This window comes from Callithrix jacchus, chromosome 14 (genome assembly GCF_049354715.1).
Source record: "Callithrix jacchus isolate 240 chromosome 14, calJac240_pri, whole genome shotgun sequence".
NCBI lineage: Eukaryota > Metazoa > Chordata > Mammalia > Primates > Cebidae > Callithrix > Callithrix jacchus.
In genome coordinates, this window is record NC_133515.1 from 67656851 (window position 1) to 67678337 (window position 21487).

At 51.9% G+C, this 21487-nt stretch overlaps 1 protein-coding gene and 1 long non-coding RNA gene across 6 annotated transcripts in view; one reads left to right on the forward strand and one right to left on the reverse strand.

The window, feature by feature from the left end:
- Window positions 1-7834: 7834 nt before the first annotated feature.
- TTC7A (tetratricopeptide repeat domain 7A) overlaps window positions 7835-21487 on the reverse strand; it is a 140371-nt gene continuing 126718 nt past the window's right edge. For all 5 annotated transcript variants that reach the window (XM_078349405.1, XM_017964344.4, XM_078349406.1 and 2 more), the window contains one exon: window positions 7835-9680. In XM_078349405.1, coding sequence (XP_078205531.1) covers window positions 9459-9680 — 222 coding nt within the window. In that variant the 3' untranslated portion in view covers window positions 7835-9458. The remainder of the gene's footprint in view (window positions 9681-21487) is intronic.
- On the forward strand, window positions 10561-20560 carry LOC144579311 (uncharacterized). Its single transcript, XR_013526634.1, has 2 exons — window positions 10561-15226; window positions 19636-20560. It is a non-coding gene; the product is annotated as an uncharacterized LOC144579311 (long non-coding RNA).

Genomic DNA, 21487 nt, shown 5'->3' on the forward strand with positions numbered 1-21487 from the left:
TTGTGGCTGCTGTAACAAATGACCAGACTTTTCTGTTCAAAACAACACAATTGTATTACCTACAGTTCTAGAGGTCAGAAATCCACAGTCATTCTTCTTCGTCCAAATTGAGGGTTTTGGCGGGGCTTCCTTCTGGAAGCTCTGAGAGTTGGCTTCCTTGTCTTCTGCTTCTAGAGACCACTAGCATTTCTTCCTCACAGCCCTTCCTCAATCACTCCACACTCATTTCCATCATCACATCTCCTGCTGCCGCTGACCCTCCTGCCTGCCCTATATGAGGACTGTTGTAATTATATTGGGCCCAATGGATAATCCAGGATAACCTCCCCATCTCAAGATTCTTTTTTTCCCTTGAGATGGAGTCTCGCTCTTGTCACCTAAGCTCGAATGCAGTGGCACTATCTTGGCTCACTGCAACCTCTGCCTCCCAGGTTCAAGTGATTCTCCTGCCTCAGCCTCCTGAGTAGCTGGGATTACAGGTGGGCGCCACCATGCCTGGCTAATCTTTTGTATTTTTAGTAGAGATGGGGTTTCACCACGTTGGCCAGGCTGGTCTCAAACTCCCGACCTCAGGTGATCCACTTGTCTTGGCCTCCCAAAGTGTTGGAATTACAGGTGTGAGTCACCGTGCCTGGCCTCATCTAAAGATTCTTAATCACATTTGCAAATTCTTTTTACCCTTTTAGGTAACACATTCACAGGTTCTGGGGGTTAGAACAAGGACACCTTTGCAGTGATATTTCAGCCTACCATACCACCTTTCTTTTTTTTATTGCATTTTAGGTTTTGGGGTACATGTGAAGAACATGCAAGATTGTTGCATAGGTACACACGTGGCAGTGTGATTTGCTGCCTTCCTCCCCTTCATCTATAGCTGGCATTTCTCCCTGTGCTATCTCTCCCCAACTCCCCACCCCACGCTGTCCCAACCCCCGCTGTCCCGCCCCTATTTCTCCCAAACAGACCCCAGTTCGTAGTGCTCCCCTCCCCGTGTCCATGTGTTTTACACCACCTTTCTAAACTTTCTCTGGGCTGGAGAGTGAGGCACCCCTTTGCCTGAAATGCTGACCTCAAAGAGCCATGCCTCCCACACCTGCATCCACAGGGATGACAGTAGGATGCTGTCATCCCTGGCCCTTTGTGTGCTCCCTCCAAGCACCCTTCCTGTCCTTACAGGCTGGTTGCTGCCTTTCTTAAGTGCTCCAGCTCAGAGACTTGCCTGAGGCCAGTGATGGGATTGTAGGTTCCCTGATCCCAGAGTTGGGACCTGCTGGGGCATTGGTGAGTTTCCTAGCCCCTAACACACCAGCATATAGTCGATGCTCAATGAATGCTATATGTGCTCCAAGATAAGTGAGGGCACCCCCTCACAATGACCTATCAGGAAATAGAAACCTTGTAGAAAGTCACCTTCAAGTGTGGGGAGGCTCCTTGGATTATTTTGAGTCCCAAAATACTATTTAGGGAGGATTTCGTGGCCTGAATAACCTGTCATTACTGGTGTCAGATGCTGATGGAAATAGTCTGAAAAATAATTTTTTTTTTAAAGAAGAAATTTGGAATTGATTTAGAAATCACCCCTGGAGGTTTGATTTTATGGTTGCTCGTGTTAGATGTTATCAACAAGCTCTCTGTAGATCACTTAAAAAGCAGTCTAGTTAAAAGTTGCATTATGGAGAATGGGGTCAGGGATGGGAAGAACTCTCCTAATGTTTCACAAATGGCACTTATGGCTCCAGATAAAGTCTCTGGTGGCTGCATTAGTCAGGGAACTTTAAAGTGGTCTATCTGAAATGCCTTCATAGACATAAATATGAAGGTTCTGAAAATTGTGTTCAATGGCCCGAGTGTCCCAGAGGATCCTAATGTAAAGATGCATATTTCTAAAGCAATTTAATTTATAGAGTAGGATTAAACATACGTGTTACTTTGTTAAGAAAATATAATGGCTTTGGGACCGATGATAGGCCCTCGGGCAGCCATAATAGGCTCAGGAGGGCTGTGCCTCTTTGTAGAGGCCCCTCCCAGACACCACCAGGGTACAGAGCTGGGATGGCACATGGCCTGGGCAAGTCCATCTGTCCAGAGAGAGAAGGCCAAAGTCAGTCTGTGGGTGGGGATGTGGTGGCCTCCCTCCACATTTGTACCCCAAGCCTCCCAGCATAAGGGGGCCTCCCTGGAGCTGGTGTTTCACTCATGAGGGCGCCCCACAGATGAGGCCGAGCCCAGGTGTGTGGAATGTGGGGATCTGACCCAAGAAGCAGAACTGACACGACTAAGGGCCAAAGCCTAAGGGCCCCGTAGGTGGGAGGCAGGTGGCGGAGGACTTCTAGAAGGTGTGGGAAGGATCTGACGCGTCTTGAAGGACTAGGCATAAACAAGGAGTGAGTCCCTGTGGGCATTCTGGAAGAGGGTCCTGCAGGGTGTGGAGCAGGTGTGAAAGGCATGGCTCTTTGAGGCCACAGGAGGCCTGATGGACTGGAAAAGAAAAGAAGAGAGCCTGGGTGCGGTGGCTCACACTTGTAATCCCAGCACTTTGGGAGGCCGAGGTGGGTGGATCACGAAGTCAGGAGTTTAAGACCAGCCTGGCCAACTTAGTGAAACCCTGTCTCTACTAAAAATACAAACAATTAGCCAGGCGTGGTGGCAAGTGCCTGTAATCCCAGCTACTCAGGAGGCTGAGGCAGGAGAATCACTTGAACACAGGACGTGGAGGTTGCAGTGAGCAGAGATGGCACCACTGCACTCCAGCCTGGGCAACAGTGCCACACTTTGTCTCAAAGAGAAAGGAGAGGAGAAAGGAAAGAAGACAAGCACCTAGGAGGGAGGGGCTCCCAGCTCAGAAAGTTCTCCGCATGGGGGAGAGCACCCAGTCCTTCCCCCGCCTCTGTGGGTCCAGCCCAGCTTGCACCACGCCAGGCTGTGTACAGTCCCTGTACCCTTGGCGTGGGTGCTCTCAGGGTGGAGTGTGTGTGCTGGGCAGGATGCCACCACCACAGTCGCTGAGCCCTGGGCCTTGCTTGAGGGCTGGGGAGTGAGCTGTGGGCTCTTGAGATGGCTCAGGCCTGGCACGTACAGGAGAGAGGGAGCTTGTCATGGCCTCTTCCTTCTGGGCCCAGGCTGAGATGAGAGATTGCAGTCAGGGTGGCTGGAGACTGCCCGGCCGTGTGGACCCTGGGGGAGTCTGTGCTCCTGACCTTCATGCGGGGATGTGCCCCACCTCAGGGGTCAGAGCTGCTGCTCTTCAGGAAGCCTCCCATGCCTGCCCATTCCCAGCTGGGCACATGTGCTCTCTGAGTGGGCGTGGGTGCCACAGACGAAAGCACTGGGTGAAGTTCTGGAACATGTCCCGCTTCCGCTGGTCTGACAGTGCAGGGAAGCGGAGTGAGCCTCTCTCTGGGGATGTGCAGGGCTGCCAGGAACAGGCATGCTCTCACTCAGGGTCCCTCAAGTCTTCATGGGGGCCACTGTATGCAGGGAGGAGGCAGATGGGACTCTTGTCTGCAGTAAGGCGGCAGGAGTTGGAAAAGTCATTCGAGAAGGAACGGAGCTCCTGCGCTTCCACCTTCCCTACGGGCCTTGCAAGTAGGCAGTCATTTATTTTGCTTCCAGAGCTCTGCCTGCGCGGAGATGCACCTGCCCTTCAGCTTTGCTTTTATCTTCCAGCTGCTACGAATCAACGGTTCTCCATTCTCTCAGCCCCGTGCCTTCCTTTGCCTGCTTTTTAGCCTCTGCTCCCCCCATCCCCGCTGCTCCCCTCTGCCTGCCTCATCATCACACTGCAGAGGCCCAGCCGCAATGTCAACACCACAAAAGGCAAAGGGAGAGGAGGAGCTCTTCCAGACTAAGAGGAGCCGAAGGAGCCAGCTATAAAGTGGAGGGTGTGATCCTGGGCTGGAGGAGAATGCTCTAAGGAACACTAGTGCCCAGCCTGAAATAGGGGCGGTGGATTAGATAAGAGCATGGCGGCAGTGTTGAATGCACTATTTGTTAACTCTGCCGTGGTTAGGTACAGGGATGACCTTTGTTCCTGGTAAACACATACTGGAGTATTAAGGGGAACAGGAGCCCGATTTATGCAAACTCTTCTCAAATGGTGCAAGAAACAAAGATACGGATTTTTAAAGAAGTCCACAAGGACGTCTTGCCAAATTCCAGAGACAGTTAAGAGAATGAGAGATGGAGGGTGAGTGAGAACAAGAGAACAATGACAGCCCCCGCCCGTGTGTGGGGCCCTTCTCCTACGTGGGGGTGTTGGCATCTCCAAGGCTGTGGGCCAGCCCATGGGGGGACACGCTTTGATTCTGGAACCCAGCCTTGAGGTCGCCAGTGAGTGGTCAGGATCATGGAGTCCCACCATCCAACACAGTTCCCGTGGGGGAGCTGCTCATGTCTTCCAGCATCTTCTAAACACCCTGTTTGGGACAATGTCCAGTCTCTTGTGTGACCGCTGCTTAAGGGGTCTCTACTCCTGCTGCAGAGGAGCTGGGGGGCAGGCAGTACAAGCGCTGTCATTCCTCTGTAGCCAGTGGGGTGAAGCTGGTGGTGCGGTGGGGCTGGCAAGTGGGGGTTCTGGGCACCTACGGTGGGGCTGGCAAGTGGGGGTTCTGGGCACCTAAGAGGCCCCTGGACCCATGTGTCTTCCTCCTCTGGGCACTCCCATAGAGGATTCCTGGTGATGCAAGTTTCCATGGATCCCAGAGGGGTCCTTCTGCTGCAGTGATTCGGGGAGTCTCCTGTCTTTGCCCAGAATGGGTGAGCACTATGCAGTGTCTTCTGATGGCAAGGCCCTGTGCTCCCAGGACCCACCCTGTACAAAGTCACTGTGAGGGGAGGCACTGTGATCTCTTCACCTTCCTTGGGGACAAAACTCACCTCCCAAGGTTGTTGACTACCAAAGGAGTGATTGGGAGAGAGTTCACTGACATGTGAAGCATTTTATCAGCAGTACAGGGCAGGAGGTGTGTTAGTATCACCCTCATCTTCATTCCAAGACCAGAACCAGGACAGGAGCCACTCCATGGATGGACCATAAGGTGATGAAGATGGCAAAGGAGAAAGGAGGGTGCTTAAGGGGGTGTGTTCTGTTGTCTGCCCTCTCTAGAGGGAACTGCATTGTACCTATTGCCCAGAAAGGACACGCCATAGAGTGAAGAGCTGACACAGGGGACCAGAAGGGCCCAGGGCATTGCCCACCTAGCACTCCAGCTGTGTAAGCAGCCGTATGTATCCTGAGGCCCATGCCTTCTGGTCATGGCCAATTAGATCAAGAGAAGCCACCTGTACTCTTTCCTATCCAAGGGAAATCGGTCTACGAGCTGTCTAGTGACCCATGGAAAAATGAGTGGGACCAATTGTTCAAGATTCAGCCTTTAGGAGGGGAGTGACCACAGCACTGTATGTGGTAGGTCAGCCAGGGGTGGGGCTGGAGGGCCTGGGTAGTGCGGAATATAGTTCTAGGGGAGCAGCACCTCTCCATGAACAGTCAGTAGCAGGCAAAGGCAGAGAAGATAATTGCCCATGTGTATTGAGCAATTACTATGGGCCAGGCACTGTTCTAGGATCACTTAATCATAATCCACAAAGCAGGCACTATTCCACTGTTATTCTTATTGTACAGATAAAGAAATGGCTAAAGAGAGATTAAGAAACTTGCTCACCCAGGCAGGGTGGCTCACACCTGTAATCCCAGCACTTTCAGAGGCCAAGGAGGGCAGGTCACGAGGTCAGGAGATTGAGACTTGGCCCACATGGTGAAACCCTGGTTCTACTAAAGTAAAATAAATTATCCAGGCATGTTGTTATGTGCCTGTAGTCCCAGCTACTCGGGAGGCTGAGGCAGGAGAATCACTTGAACCCAGGAGGTGGAGGTTGTAGTAAGCCAAGATCATGCTACTACTGCACTCCAGCCTGGAGACAGAGTGAGACTCCATCTCAAAAAAAAAAAGGAAACTTGGTCAAGGCCACACAGCCTATAGTGGTAGAGCAGCACCTTCCAGCTCAGGCTGGTGACTGCAGTGTCACCCTGCCGCCTCCTTCACGGCATGTGGCTGCTGCTTTGGCCCCAGGCCCGGGCACTGCAGTTCCTGCCCTAGGGCTCCAGGGAGCTCCCTCTTGTCTCTTGAGTTATCTTCAGTGGGTCTCTCTGTTCCTTGCAACTGAAAGAGCTTGATGAAAATTCTAAGAAGTTTCTGGGAGGGGACAGTAGGATGCTTTCCAGTCAGGACCTCCCTGACCTCGCAGGACCCTCTGGATCAGCACCTCGTGGGTTGTCCCACAGGCCACTTAGGCATGAGGCTCCCTGCCCGTGGGCTGACATCAAAGGCCAAGCAGATGGGGAGGTTCATTCAGCTCCCAAGCTCAAGAAATATTTGCACAGTGACGGCATCTGAGTGCTGGGTGGGGGATGGGAGTACAACAATGAGCACTCTGGTACCAGAAAGGAGTCTGGGTGGTGGCGGCTGAAATGCCGTTCATATTTGTGCCTGCAGGGAAACACTATTACTATGGAAGTGCCAAGTGGGAGCTGTGTCCTGGAAAGTGGTGTGTGGGTGGAGGTCAGAGGGGGTGACAGGCAGTCCGAGGTCTGTCCCCAAACTCTAACCCTGGTCCCAGCATGACGGGTTTAGACACAGGAGCCGACTCCCTCACTCTCCAGTGAGGGTTCCTGTGTGAGAGCAGGGCTTATAGATGGCACCTGGGCTAAGGCAGTGCCTGGGGCCCTCAGCAGGTCTCCACAGCTGCGTGACTCTCCAACACTGACCAATTGAAGATCAGTCTGGGAAACCCTGTTCCCATCAGAAGGCTCTGCCTTCCCTCCTTCCACATTCCCTCCATTCTCCTCCCTGCAGGATGAGTTTTTAAGCCTGCCCCAGGCTGGCAGACACCCCCTGCCACCTAAGGTGGCCTGTACTTCTCACCCAAGGAGGTCACAAGCTGGGGGTTAGGATACATGGCAAGTAATTTGATAGCAAGTGTTCAATCACTCAAGTTTGTAAATAAGGCTACAGCAAGAGAAGCTGCGCACTCAAAGGCTGCAAGCAAAGCCCCTCCTTTTGGGGAGAGCAATGGCAGAGGCAGGGAGGGTGCGCATCAGATGAGGCCAGATCACCGGGAGGCATGGCAAGAGGAAAGAGTCCAGATGGTCTAGAACAGCCCCGGGTTTGAGGGGAAGCCTCAGGACAGCTGTCTTGAGGTGGCTGCAGCCTTGGGGGTGCCATGGTGATCCCCTAGGGTACATGAAGACAACAGAGCTTCTGTGTAAATGTGCAGCATTCTTTAGAATTGTTTCGATGCAGGTTATAATATCCACAGTACATTGGTGTATATTACTAGGGGTCTGCTGGTATGGACTTCTCAGCAGAGGTGGCCAATCTGAACAAGGCCCCGGGTCCCTCCCATGCCCTCTCCTAGGCTTCTTCTCTGCAGTGGAAGATGGCCCAACAACAATGTCCGAGGGGGGCTCTGTTCAGATGTGAGTTCTGCCTTGGCCTCTCCCAGCAATGCCCAGAGGCAGCAGGGGCTTCGGGGCCTCCTGAAGGACAGATCAGAGGCCAGGATCAGCTCTGCCCAGACCACTCTTGCCTCCTCCTCCCTCCAGGCTTTAGCCTACCCTCACCTGGCAACGCTTTCACCAGCTCAAATCCATGTTTTCCCAGAGGATCCTCCTTCCCCTTCTTGCCTCTCCACACCCCTCCCCAGCTGGGCCCAGGTCTTGGCTTCATTGAGTTCTCTGGCCTCCCTCCTCCTGCAATAGCCCCTCCTCTCTAGGGCCTGGCTCAAGGCAGGTGCTGGAGCTACGTGGCCGATGAATAAACATGCTGCTTCAGACAAGCCTGCTTCCCCTTTGAGGGTCTCTTTATTCAATCTGCAAAGTCACCGGCAGCAACTTGGCCTGTCTCTCTGTGGCTTCCAACAAGGAAATACTTAAAAGTCAGGAAAAGCATTTGGTGCCTTTCCTAGTACCAAAAGTTGACTACAACCTTTTTGGGCACCCTGAGATAAATCAACAGCATTTTGCTTTTTCTTTACTTTTCTAACAGAATTCCAGAAAAAAATAGATCTCTATTTTATATATATATATATATATATAACTATATTTATATACGCACACACATATTGAGAGAGATCCTTCAACAAGAGGCAAAGGATCCGGCGTCCTCTGTGGTGCCCCTTGGCCTGGTTGCAGGGGTCTTGGGAGTCACCTCGGGACATGCAGTGCTGAGCTGGTGTGCATGGATGGGTGGTCCCCAACAGCCCTCTCCCTCCGAGGAAGGCGGAGCGATGATGAACCAGGGCAGCCCTCACTCAAGCTTTCCACACATCCTGAAATGTGAGCTCTACCTGATGGAGCTTTGAAACTAAAGCCCAAAGTGCAGATACAAAAGGATTCCCTGATAGGCCTCTGGGGGACTGGCTCCTTAGGGAAGAGTTCCAAGAGTGTTGTGCAGCAGGGAGGACATATGTCCACAGCCCCCAGGCCCCGAAGACAGGTGTCATGGACATTGAGGGCTGCTCAGCCACCGGAGAGGGGCTGGGCTCTGTCCCCTCCTCAGGTCTCTAACCCCAACCCCTGCAGGCCCTCAGGCAGGGGAACCCAAAAGGCCAGCATGAGGCTTGGATCACCCAGGAAAGCCTGAGGCAAAAAAGGGGCTACAAGTGGTGAGATGTACTGGGGACAGTCTTAGAAACTGCCCACCTTCATGTTATTGGCCCTCAAGGGACCTGCATTGTAGCGTAAGGCCTGCAGGAGTAACGTGTTGACTCGGTATCAGAAAGAACTCGATCTAGCAACCATAGGATCGAAAGCATCCGGAGGCGGCTTAGGCTGGGGCACATTTCCAGAGAGATGGGGTGGGTGGAAATGGAAGTGTTAGGGCCAGTGCTCAGTACCCTGGCCAGACAGCAGAGGCCCCAAAGGGGCTTGGTAGCAGAGGGAAAGAGCACGGTGGGGCCCAGCTGGCCTCAGGGGGCAGAGGGGCAATGTGGGCATAATCTACTAACTCCAAGTCTGGGAAAGGACCCCAGAAATCCCATTGTCTTCCCACTTGCCTGCAGTTTCTTCAAGATGTGAGTGCCCTGACCTGAGACCTGAGAGGGATCCAAGAACCTGTGCCGAGACTGCGGAGTGAGTCCCCCAGACCCCAAGCCAGAAGTGTGAGGGTGAAGGGCAGCTGTGAGGCTCCCCCAGCCCCAGCTCTTGGGGAGCAAGTCTGGTCACCAAAAAACTCTGCAAAGGCACTTAGGGTTCAAGTCAGACTGTTTCCCAAGGCACCAAAGAAGAAATCCAGGAAGACCCTCTTGGCCTAGCCAAGAGGAGGGCTGCAGCTGCGGAGGCCTTCACTAAAGATGCATTTCCCTGAGACCCCACACCTGATGCACCATCGCCCCACCCTGACCCAGACTCCCAACTGCCGCTCCCTCTGGCCAGCCCCTCCCTCCCTGCAGCTGCAGTGTCGTCAGAGCTCTCTGGGGATGATGGAGAAGGGCAGCACAGGGCTGCTGGCCTCCAGCTCCAGGGCGGTGAGGAAGCAGTCCACGGCAGCCTCGTTCTGGCCCTGGGCCTGCAGCACCTCGCCCAGGCCCTGCCACGCCTCGTGGCACGTGCTCTGCCTCTCCACAGCATCTCGAAGCACCTTCTGGGCCAGGCTCTTGTGGCCCAGCCGACTCAGCATCAGACCCTGCAGACCAAGCACAGGGCAGGGTGAGTAGGGGCATCTCAGGGCACAGGTATCTTGGCAACGGGGCCAAGCACAGGTGCACAGGTGGCAGCAGCCATCAGCTCGAGAGGCCGTGCCTTTACCCATGCAAATCCTACCTGGCCCTGCTCAAGCCCTGCTTTAACCCCAGCCTCCTGGGAAACCCACTGCAGGAGCTCTGTTCCTGCCTGTCCCAAGCAACCGGCTTTTAAGTCACCCTGTCTGGAGGATCCTGGGCAAATCCCAGCTCTCTGGCCCTCTGTTTCCTCATCTTTAAATGGGAAAATCACAGCATGTCTCTCAAGGGTGGGGTGAGGTTGAAAGGAGTCAGGAAGTGTGAGGTTCTGAGAAGCATCTGGCAGGAATGTGTTCTCACTCAGTGGGACCATGCTTCTCAGTCCTTCCTGCTGCCCAGAACTGCCCTTCACCCCAGGGACGCAGAGACAGGATGACATATTATGGGGCTTTGTCACTGCCACTGGGAGGAAAAGCTTTAGTGTGTGTGTGTGCGTGTCTGTGTGCATGTGTGTGCACATGTGGTGGCTCCCCAGGGAGAAGAGTCAGATGGCCGGGGACTGGGTGCTGGCTGAATGGGCTGGATTGGCTGAAAGATGAAAGGCCTGGAGGTTCTGGGTCAGTTGCAGGGAAGCTTGGCCCTGCTGTTTGGCTCAAACAACCCTGTTACCAAAGAGATAGAGGAAGTAACAGGAATTGTCAAAAGAGGCTGGGAAGTGAAACTGGCACCCTGTCCCCTCTACATCCTCTTCTACCCACGCCGGGAAGTGGGTAGGGGGACAGGGTAGTGAGTGGAGGGAGGTGGGGAGGGCCCCCTTTCAGCCTCACGTCCCAGGAAGATTGCTTCACACTGTCCCACTGATCCGTTTCGGCCCTGAGAGCAGCCTGAGATGATAGCACAGGGGCCCTTCTCTTGTTCCAAGACAGGAGGAAAGCTCACCACTGACTCCCTGGACAGGTAGGGGCTGCAGTGGCGGGGGAGGGGGGAGCTGCCTTCTATGTGCCTGGAGCCCCCTCTCTGGTGCCCGCCCACTGACGGCCATGTACATTTTTAGCTGGAACATTTTCCTCCTCACCAAGCTCCCCAGAGTTAGGCCCTCTGTTGCTATGGAGATGTGCTGGGGAAGATGCACACGCCTGGTTTCATAAAGTCCTTGGAGAGCTTGGAACATAGCCAATTAGGCGGGTGTGAAAGATGGCGCTCAGGAAGCCCTAGGAAAAACCTCTCCCTCTCCAGAGGTGCTGGCTGGAGATCTTGTGGCCAGGGGGCAGGGAAGAAAGAGGCTGTCCTCACAGTGCCTCTGCCAGTCCTGGGCAAAGCCATACCAAGGAACCACACACATGGCTGATGTGTGCGGAGGACAGGGTGGCTGCGGGTGGGGTGGAGCTTCAGGCAGGGTCTTCCGCTCTTGCGGAAGATGGGAGCGGTGCTGACTCAGGGCTGCATGGGACCAAGGGTAGTGGCCAGGCTGGCCAGCAGGGCACCAGGCCTAGCTGTTCTGCCCACATGACCCACAGGCCCAGCAGCTCACAATGGAACAGGGCCCAAAGGGAGGAGGGAAGGCAGGCCAGCCAGACACCAAAATTAAGCACCAAAAATGGAGGGTCTGAGCCCTGTGAGCGCTGCCCAGGAGGGAGCAACACAGGAAGAGGACGAGGCCTCCTGGAGAGCATCAGGGCTGAGTGGCTTCCACACGTTCAGTTTTCTATAGCAAGCTTCCATATGGGATTTTGTTTGAAAAAAGGGCTCAACTGCTGAAAACAAGTTTGAAAACCCCTGATCTCAAGAAGTATGTGGGTGTTTGGGAAAGGCCAGACGTGTCTGCAGGCTGGTGTGTGTGTGTTTCATTCTCAGTTTGGGAGGTTTGCAGTAGCCTCTTCTGTATCTGTAGAGAGGAAAAGCCCAGGGCTTGGTGACCAGAAGCCCTGGCCAGGTGGAATCCCAGTTCTGCCACTGACAAGTGCTATGATCATGGACAAGTGGCCAACTTTCTCTGAGCTGTGGTTTCCTCATCTGTAAATGAAGCAATGAAACAGTCCTTCCTCGTGGGGCTCTTGTGAGGATTCTGCAGTCATGAATTTGAAAAACCGAGGAGGGGACAGACAGCAAACAGCAGCACCTCCAAGATGAGTAGAGGACTCTTCTGGGTGGGGAGTAGGGTGGCATGGCTGATCTCTCTAGAAGCTGGGAGAGGGCATGGCTCTCTGTGGGGGAGGACCGTGGCTGGGGTGGGTTTGCTCATGTCCCCCACCCTGGGGTGTTGACCTTAGAGCCTGAAAGGAGACACCGGGCTGGGGTCAGGCTGGGGCCCAGAGGCCCAGGGCCTGTAACAGGATCTGCTGCCACCTGCCCCTGACACCAGCCGAGTTCATGTTTGGTAGCAACTCAGCGCTGTTTGCTGCCTGACAACTGGGCAGGGCACAGCCCCAGGAAGATGCGAGGTCTCACCTACTCTGCCCCGAGCCCGGCGCCACACCAAGGGCCTGCAGACATCTTCCTGGCACCCCAACCCTCCCAGAGAACAGGCCTCTAGGGAGATGGTGGGAACAAGAACTGGCATCTCAATTCCATCTAAATGTCCCAGGTGAATCCCCCATTCCTCATCCTGGTAAAGGGGTGCCCATGCTGAGAGGAGAGACCAGACCTGCTGAGAGGCTCCCAGCTTCTGACCCTGCCCTGGGAGATGCCATAGCTGTGCTGGCAGCCCACAGGGATTTGAAAGTGTTGTCCAAGTTGTTTAGGGTGACCAGACACCATACCTCCAAGGGGGCGCTTTGGGCGGTGACAGCCACAGACATGGGCTCTGGGGAAGTCCCCAGAAATTCCCACCTCAGGACCTTCCTTCTTCTCTACCTTCCTGGATCTCAGGGAGTGGGGATGTGTAGCCACATCTCATGTGCTCGAGACCCAGGAGGCCTTCCCTGAGGACGGAGTCCCTCCTGGCCACACAACCATCTCAGGGTCAAGCTTAGTTACTGTGGGGCTCATGAATGTGATCCCTATCCTGGCCCTCCCCAGGCTGAGAGGGACAGAGCCCCAGTCTCCTGCCTGCTTTGTTATTCCCCATGGGACAGCAGCTCAACAGAGCTCAAGACGCAGCCTAGATGCAGAGCCACGGAACCCAGAGGCACCAGCCAGGGATGCTGCCCACGCAGAGCCTGGGAAGTCCTGCCTCTTTGGGCCATGAAGGCACAGGACCTGAGGGGCCTAGGGCCTTGCTGGGGTCAGGGAGCCTCCCTGTGGGACCCAGGTCCTCGGAAGAGGCACGGTATGTGGCCACGGGCTGTGGCCTGGGAGGAGATGAGGGGAAAAGGGTCTTGCCTTTTCAGAATCCCACTACACACCATCTCCCACCTCGTAAGTTCAGTGCCTGACGATGCTCTCCAAGGGTGGGGCAGCACAAAGGTCTAGGGGTGTGCATACCTCTTCTTCTTTTGAGGGGGGCCTGCCCTGGGAAGCAACGCGGGCAAGGCCAGCTGTGGGCCAGGCGGAGCCCTCCGTCCCTACCCCTGCCCTCAAGTATTTATAGAAGTTATTTTGGGAATTTTCTTTCTGAGCTCAAGGCACATTCCTGGGATTCCATAACAGCCTTTTCAGCTGGGAAGCCGGGAATCAGCTGGAAGCTGCAGCAGCCTTCTGGTCCCTCGAGCCTGTGTTTGGGGACACTAGGGCTGCTGGGGGGAGCCTGCTCTACAGGAAGGGCCCCTCCCTCTCACCACCCTGGAACATGGACACACCCATCCAGGAAGACCTGCATTCCGGCCCAGCTCCATGCTCTCGGGAACTCCAGATTCTCTCAGGTGTGTCAGCCTCAACCTGTCCAACCAGACCTGGAACAGGAAGTGGGAGGCGCCTCTCCAGGCTGAGAACCTCCCACTCCCATCACCAGAGCCCTCCTGGAGCCAGGGCAGCTCCAAAGCCACAGCTGAGTCCCACTTCCCTGTTGGGAGGAGGGGCACAAACTCTTCCAGCCCCACCTAGTGCTGGAGTGGGATGTGTTCACCCCAGATCCCCCTGGGCCTCAAAGGAAGAGGCTCCTGCTGAGAAGGGCCCAGATTCATACAGAGCCCAACCTAGGTGGGGGTCTCCTGGGGCAGTGGGTACCTGTCCCTTTCTCTTCTGGGGTCCTTTACAAGTGAGATTTTAAAGAACACTGGTAGGCCTCTTCAACTGGGGCTAGGGGTTGTCCGTTTTCAGAGGGACAGGGGGGTCACATCCTGGGGGACTCCGGAGCCTCATAAGCCACCAGGAAACTGACTTCTTTGGACTGGGGCTTTTTTCCTCCCCTTCCTGGGTTGGTATCAGGTTCTAGGTCTGCAGGGGCCTCTGCTCACCCTGGCGCACTTCTTGGCCTGCTCCTCCAGGCTCACTCAGGAGGCTGTGGCTAGGCCTCTGGATCTTGGGTTCTAGAAGTGAGCCCCCGTGTTGGGGAGTGAGAAGGGGGACCAGTCACAGCAGCTCCCCTCTCGGGGCAAGAGGCACAGCCTAAGGCACAGTGAAGGCCAGTTTGGGGAGCGGGGCTATTGGACAGGGGGAAAAGTCCACACCTTTTCTCTCCATGTAGGGTGAGTCTTTCTAACTCCTTTTTTGAAAAAATTGATTCTGGAGCTTAATTAAGCCAGCAGTCCTCAAGTATCATTCTTTTTCTTTTATTTTTTTAAAGACAGGGTTTCACCATATTGGTCAGGCTGGTCTTGAACTTGTGACCTCAGGTGATCCACCCACCTCAGCCTCCCAAAGTGCTAGGATTACAGGCGTGAGCCACCATGCCCGGCTCAAGTATCATTCTGATCTGAATCTATGGCAGGCTTCCTCATTAGAGCTGCTGACGGACTTCAGGAGCCTACATCAACCTAAGGTTTTCCAAAAGTCCTGAGCCAGGGCTCAGGGTGTGTGCAGGGGGCTGTGCCAGCCCAGGGATAAGGTGGGTGTGGAGGGGGCCTCTGATCCCCATCGAGCAGGTGCTGGGGGACACACCCTTGCATCCCCCACACCGTGGGCCTGCAGAACCCTCTACTTCTTTCTCCACTTTCCCATCAGGGAGTGTGACCTTAGGCAGTACTGGAGAGGGGTGAAGAGAGAGCTCACAATAAAATCACCGCATCAGAGGTCACACAGCCAAGATGTTCCTATTGAACTTTCCTGCCCAGGGAAAGCAAGATTCCACGTCCTCTCATGGCCTAGACCCTTCTAAGCCACCTGCCACAGCTCAGGAAATGAACGTGGAGAGAGAAGCCTAGAGCTGGTGGTGTGTCCTGGACCCTGAGACATGGGGTATAAGCAGCAGAGGCCACTGGCCCAGGAACCCGGGACCCTGCTGTTCTGTACATGGAGCTCTGCATAGCATCAGGCACCTCCGAAATGCCAGGCACTAAGTGTCACTCCTCAGCTGCTCAGAACATCCTTCCTCCTTCAAGTCAGAAAACAGATGCTGAACCAGATGCTGAACCAGCATGACAACAGGCCAGGGCCTCCCCAGAGCCTCCACCAGAATGGGCACAGATTACTCAAGGTATCTCCCTCATCCCTCAACTCCTTCTCCCCTGCAAAGCAGGCTCCCCTTCCCCTTAGCTAAGGTCAGCCCAGGCCTGGCACTGTGTGTACTCTTGTCCCATCCACAAGGCAGCTAGGGTCTGTGTCCTGTACATCTGTGCTGGGGCCAGATTTCCCTGTGGACTTGGTGAGGATGGGGTGGCTTTACTGCAATGAGTCTCTGGGGCTTGGCTCCAGGCTTCCACTCCCACCCGAGAACCAAGAGCATCTGAACATGGCCTGGCAGCTATGCTTCAACGTGAAAAGCATGAAAATGACCCCAATGACTGGACAATTAACTTACAGAATTATGTGACGTAATTCTAACAACAGCCCTTGGTGCTTGGTAGAGCAAGCCTTATTTTACAGATGAGAACACTGAGGTTCTGAGAGGTTATGGAACTTGGTTAGTGAATGAAGGCAAAGTGGTACTCAGCCAACCAACCCAAGGAAAACCTCAAAGGCAGCTTGGAAGTCCCTGTCCCTGCCAGGTACTCCCTGCCTGTCTTCTCAGCACCCTACTGGCATCATAAGGAAATCCAGGGCAAAGATCCTCTTCCCTCAGTAAGTATGGTCCAACAGAAACCAGCCTGGTCCGAGGTGGGGCTCAGGCTCAGGCCACATGCCACCAAGTCTTCTATGTGAAAATAGTGGTAAAAATCCCCAATGGTGACTCATCTTTTCACAGCTTTCAGTTCACCTGAGACCTAAAACGACTCCTTGAAGAGTCTAAATTATCATATGAGTCTAAATTATCATCCCAATTTGATAGGAGAAAAAACTGACCCAATGCTATGGTTTGAATGTGTCCCTCAAAATTCATGTGTTAGAAGCTTAAGCCTCAATCAGCAGAACTGAAGTGTGAGACCTTTAAGAGGTAAGGTCAGGGGGCCTTTGCCCTCCTGAATGGCTTGTTGCTGTTATCTCAGGAGTGGGTTCCTGATAAGAGGATGAGCTCTGCTTCCCCTTCTTTCACACTCTCTTGCCCTTCCACCTTCTGCCATGGGATGAGGCAGCAAGAATGCCCTCGCCAGATGTGGCCCTCAATCTTTGACTTCTCGGCCTCCAGAACTATAAGCCACATAAGTTTCTGCTCCTTGTAAATTACTATAAAAAATATATTTTTAAAAAAGGCCATGCATGGTGGCTCATGCCTGTAATCTCAGCACTTTGGGAGTCTGAGGTGGGAGGACTGTTTGAGCCCAAGAGCTCAAGACCAACTTGAGTAACAGAGACCTTGTCTCTACAAAAAAACAAAACAAAACAAAATAAAACAATAATAAATTGCCCAGTCTAAGATATTCTGTTATAGCAACACAAAACAGACTGAGATGCCCAGTGAGGAAAGTGACCCTCGAGTGCCACCGTAATGCAGGGCTGCTTGTCTAAGGTTTGTCACCCCCTCGTGTCTGGTCCAGCCCTCCATGATGGAGAAGAGTAGCAGCCAGCAGCGGGAGTGGGTGATGGATGAAGCACTGTGTGGTCAGAGTTCACCCTTTTGGCCTTAGAGACCAAAGCCTTCTTGAAGTCCCAGAGCATCTATAAAGACCCAGCCCAGAGCCTCAGGTCCCTCCTTGGGAGGTACCAGGGTGGTGGAAGGGAGCTTCTGGGGACTTAAGATGTGCCCCCTCAAGCCACAGCCTGGGGTGAGAGATGAGAGGCTCTGAGGCCATACCCATGCTCTTGATCCCCCAAACCCACTTAAAGAATGAGGCGGATTAGATCCAAGATGGCCGACCACTAACAGCTCAGGATTGTAGCTCCCAGTGAAAGCTCAGAGAACGAGACGACGCCACATCATTAGACGAATTTTCGTCACTCACCGATTAGCCGATTCCCAGTGGAGGAGCCCCACGGGTCGCCAGCGCGACTCTTGTGGCTGCCGCAGCGGTTTTGCCGGCGTCTCGACGCAGCAGCTCTTCACGCAGAGCCAACAGGACTGCTTCCCCTACTGACCGGAGTTTGGAGCTCCAGGAAGTCAGAGCCGCTTGTTGCGGACTCAAGAGGGAAGCCAGACCAGAGATTCCCGGGCAGAAGAGCACCATCAGTCTTATTGCTGCTATTTAGGCTGCCACAGTGGGTTGCTCGGATCCCAGCACTGGGAATCAATAAGTCGGACGTCGACTCAGAAAACTAATTAGAAAGGCGGTTCATCTACAATGAAGGGAAAAAAACAGCCTAAGAAGGCCGAGTATACTCAAAATCAGAACCCATCAGCAACGGAACAAGCCCTGATGGAAAAGGACTCATCAGCAACCGAACAAGCCCTGATGGAAGAGGACTCATCAGTAACGGAACAAGCCCTGATGGAAAAGGACTGTGTTCCATTATCTGAAGTAGGCTTTAAAAGGTGGATGATAAGAAACTTCTGGGAGTTAAAGGAACTTGTTCTAACCCAATGTAAAGAAACTAAGAACTTGGAAAAAAGATTAGATGAAATGTTGAAAAGAATAGACAATATAGAGAGGAATACAAATGAACTTATGGAGTTGAAAAATACAACACGAGAACTCAGTGAAATATGTACAAGCTTAAACAGCCGAATGGATCAAGCAGAAGAAAGGGTATCAGAGGTAGAAGACCAACTTAATGAAACAAAACGACAAGACAAGAATAGAGAAAAAAGGATAAAAAGGAATGAGCAAAATCTCCAAGCAATATGGGACTATGTGAAAAGACCTAATATACGCTTGATTGGTGTACCTGAATGTGAGGGAGAGAATGAAGTCAAGCTGGAAAATACTCTCCAGGACATTATCAAGGAAAATTTTCCTAATTTAGCAAAGCAGGACACTAGTCAACCCCAGGCAATACAGAGAACACCACAAAGATATTCCTCAAGAAGACCAACCCCAAGGCACATAATCGTTAGATTCACCAAGATCGAAACGAAGGAGAAAATATTAAGGGCAGCCAGAGAGAAAGATCAAGTTACCCATAAAGGTAAGCCTATTAGGCTTACAGCAGATCTCTCAACGGAAACCCTACAAGCTAGAAGAGAGTGGGGGCCAATATTCAATATACTTAAAGAACAAAACTTTCAGCCCAGAATTTCATATCCTGCCAATTTAAGCTTTACATTTGAAGGAAAAATAAAATCTTTTAGGAACAAGCAAGTACTCAGAGATTTTATTACCACCAGGCCTGCTTTACAAGAACTTCTAAAAGAAGCATTATACACAGAAAGGAACAACCAGTATGACCCTTTCTAAAAATACATCAAAAAGTAAAGAGCATTAACATAAAGAAGAATTTTTATCAACGAAAGGACAAAATAGCCAGTTAACAACAAATGGCAGCAACCCTAAATTTAAATCGACCAAATCTCCCAATCAAAAGAAACAGACAAAATCTAACGGTATATCCAAAGATATACATAGACTGAAAATAAAGGGTTGGAAAAAAAAAACAAAAACGTACCAACCAAATGGAGAGCAAAAATAAATAAATAAGAAGCAGGAGTTGCAATTTTCACATTTGACAAAATAGATTTCAAAGCTACAAGGATACAAGGGTAAAAGGATTAATGTAATAATAAGAGATCTTAACACCCAGATACATAAGACCCATAATGAGATTTAGATTCAATGAGACAACAAATTGATAACGATACCCGGGACTGGAACTAAGATCCAGAACAAATAAACTCAATAGAGCTCTCCATGTTAAACACACAAAATATATATTATCCACAAAATCTAACGATATATCTGAAGATATACAAAGACTCAAAACAAGGGGATGGAAAAAAACTCACCAACCAAATGGAGAGCAAAAATAAATAAATAAAAAGCAGGAGTTGCAATTCTCACACTTAATAAAATAGATTTCAAAGCTACAAGGATGCAAGGGTAAAAGGATTAATGTAATAATAAGAGATCTTAACACCCAGATACATAAGACACATAATGAGATTTAGATTCAACGCGACAACAAATTGATAACGATATCCAGGACTTGAACTCAGAGCCAGAACAAATAAACACAATAGAGGTCCCCATTTTAAACACATAAAATATGCATTAACCGCTTTAAACACTCAAAATATTGATCGGCCATTATTGAAACCCATTTTAGGAATGAAGTAATATTCCTTTTTCCCTCTTTTTCTTTTTTTCCCCTTCTTTTTCTCTTTTTCCCTAAAAAAAAAAATAAATAAATAAATAAAAGTATCCACCACAAAGAAAAGATAAAAGCACGGTGCCTGACACAGAAATGAGTACTTGATCCATTTTTTTGCTATTATTATTGTTATAAAAAAAAAAAAAAAAAAGAATGAGGCAGCCTGCTCACACTGGCAGCAAGAGGGAACCAATAAAGGGAAATCATGCATCGTCACTCTGTCATTAAGAGGACGGCAGCTAACAATCCATCTTCCTGTCTTTCCAGGGGCATTTGGAGAGAGAAGATGCTGGGCATCACATGCCATAATGCTTCAGAACCTGTATCCCAGCAATTACATCACTAAAGCCAAAGCTCATGCAGAGCCATCTTCCCACTACTGCAGGCGTGCCTGATTGGGAGAGGTTCTGGAGAGCCTGGAACTCCCTCACCAAGAAGAAACATGAGGGGGGCGGGGCTGGGGCAGAGGAGGGACCAGGAAACTCCTCCCCTCCAGAGTCTGCCCCTGGGAGAAGAGGGCAGAGTGCCACCTGCAGACACCTCTCCTGCCCACTCATGCCTGAGAGTGTTGAGTTGTCTTTGGCAGTGCAGACAAACTGCACTGAAGCGTCCACACTCTCTTTAGCTAAGCTGAGGGCAGGGAGAGTGGGTGGCTCTGTGGCCAGGGCTAGGACCTTCTTCAGGGGGTGCTGAAGGGTAGCAGAACATGCCCCCCAAAAATATGCCACCTGGGCATAAGGACTGTTTTGAGCTGAAGGCAACTGAGAAGAAACAGAGACAAGAAAAGCTCTCTGCCCTCCCACTATTTGCCTAAAAGCAGGATATAAATTTACAAGGGTGTCCCTCCTCCCCTCTCAACCAGGAAGGACAAAGGTTGATCACAGAACACAATCTTAGCCCCCTATCAGCCTGGAGATGGCACAGAGGAATCTATATAACAAGCTTTGCGAACTAGCCTTTATCTACCATTAGTTTCCCATGGATTTGTCTTCCCACAATTTGCCATCCTCAGAGACTCCAGGTCCTTTTTCTTTGTCTCATTGCTTCTTTTAAACTTTATGCTCTTGGTTGAAGATGCTATGTAAGCCAGACTTCTAAGCCACCTCTTTAAACTTTTCTCATTTTCCCTGAGTATCTCCCATGAGTACATTTTATACATGTTAATAAAGTTCTGTTTGTTTTTCCTTGTTAATTTGTCTTCTGTTACTAGGGTCCCAGCTAAGAACTCAGAAAGGTAGAGGGAAAATTGTTTTTTCCTTCCCTACACTGAGAAAGCAAGTCAAGCCAATCATTCCATGAGGTGCTCTAATCTCAGCCTCATGACCAACCAATGACCCTCTCATCATGAAGATCAGGTGACCTCAAAGGAACCCCCTCCTGGGAGGGCTCTCAATGACCCAACCAGTCCGCCAGTCACTAGTGGGGCTCCCTGATGTCCTCAGGTCCTTGGAAGTTCCTGGTGGGGATCCAGGGAGATGGCAGGGCAGAGACAAGCTCCAAGCAGAGTGCAGGCTGCCTGTGGTCCCTTCCTGGCCAAGCCTTGAAGCCCTCTCTGAAGGGCACTGTCAACCAGCCATGCCTGCACATCTTGGGAGGGCCTTGGCCTTCCTTCTCACGCTTCCCCAGGGGCAGGCAGGCAAAGTTCACCCTTCCCCTTGTTGGCTAGACTTTTCTGCCATTGAATTTGGTTCTGAATACCCTAGTCGAGCGGGATTTCCAGCTACTTGGAGAGAAGTCTGGGACCATGCTGGCAGACTGTCAGGACCTGCTCCTGTGATTTGATTTCCACTGCAGAGAGCACATTTCTTTTTCTTTCTATACTTGCCAGTTTCCTGGAGGCCCCTGGCCATCCTTGAGCCCAGCGCAGACGGCAGCCAGCAGGACCAGAGCTTGATGGACAAACTTGGGATAAACTCTACTGGTTCTCTTGCCCAGCAGAGAATTGCCAAGGTGGCATCTCCTTCCTGCCTACCCTGAGTAGAAAACCCTAAGCTAAACCCAGAGCAGGGCTAGAACCACAGAAACATCTCATCGCATCTAGGGCAGACACAGCCAGACACAGAGAGTAGAGAACCCGCTCTTAGTGAAAGCTTATATTCTTAGAAACATGGGGCCCCTG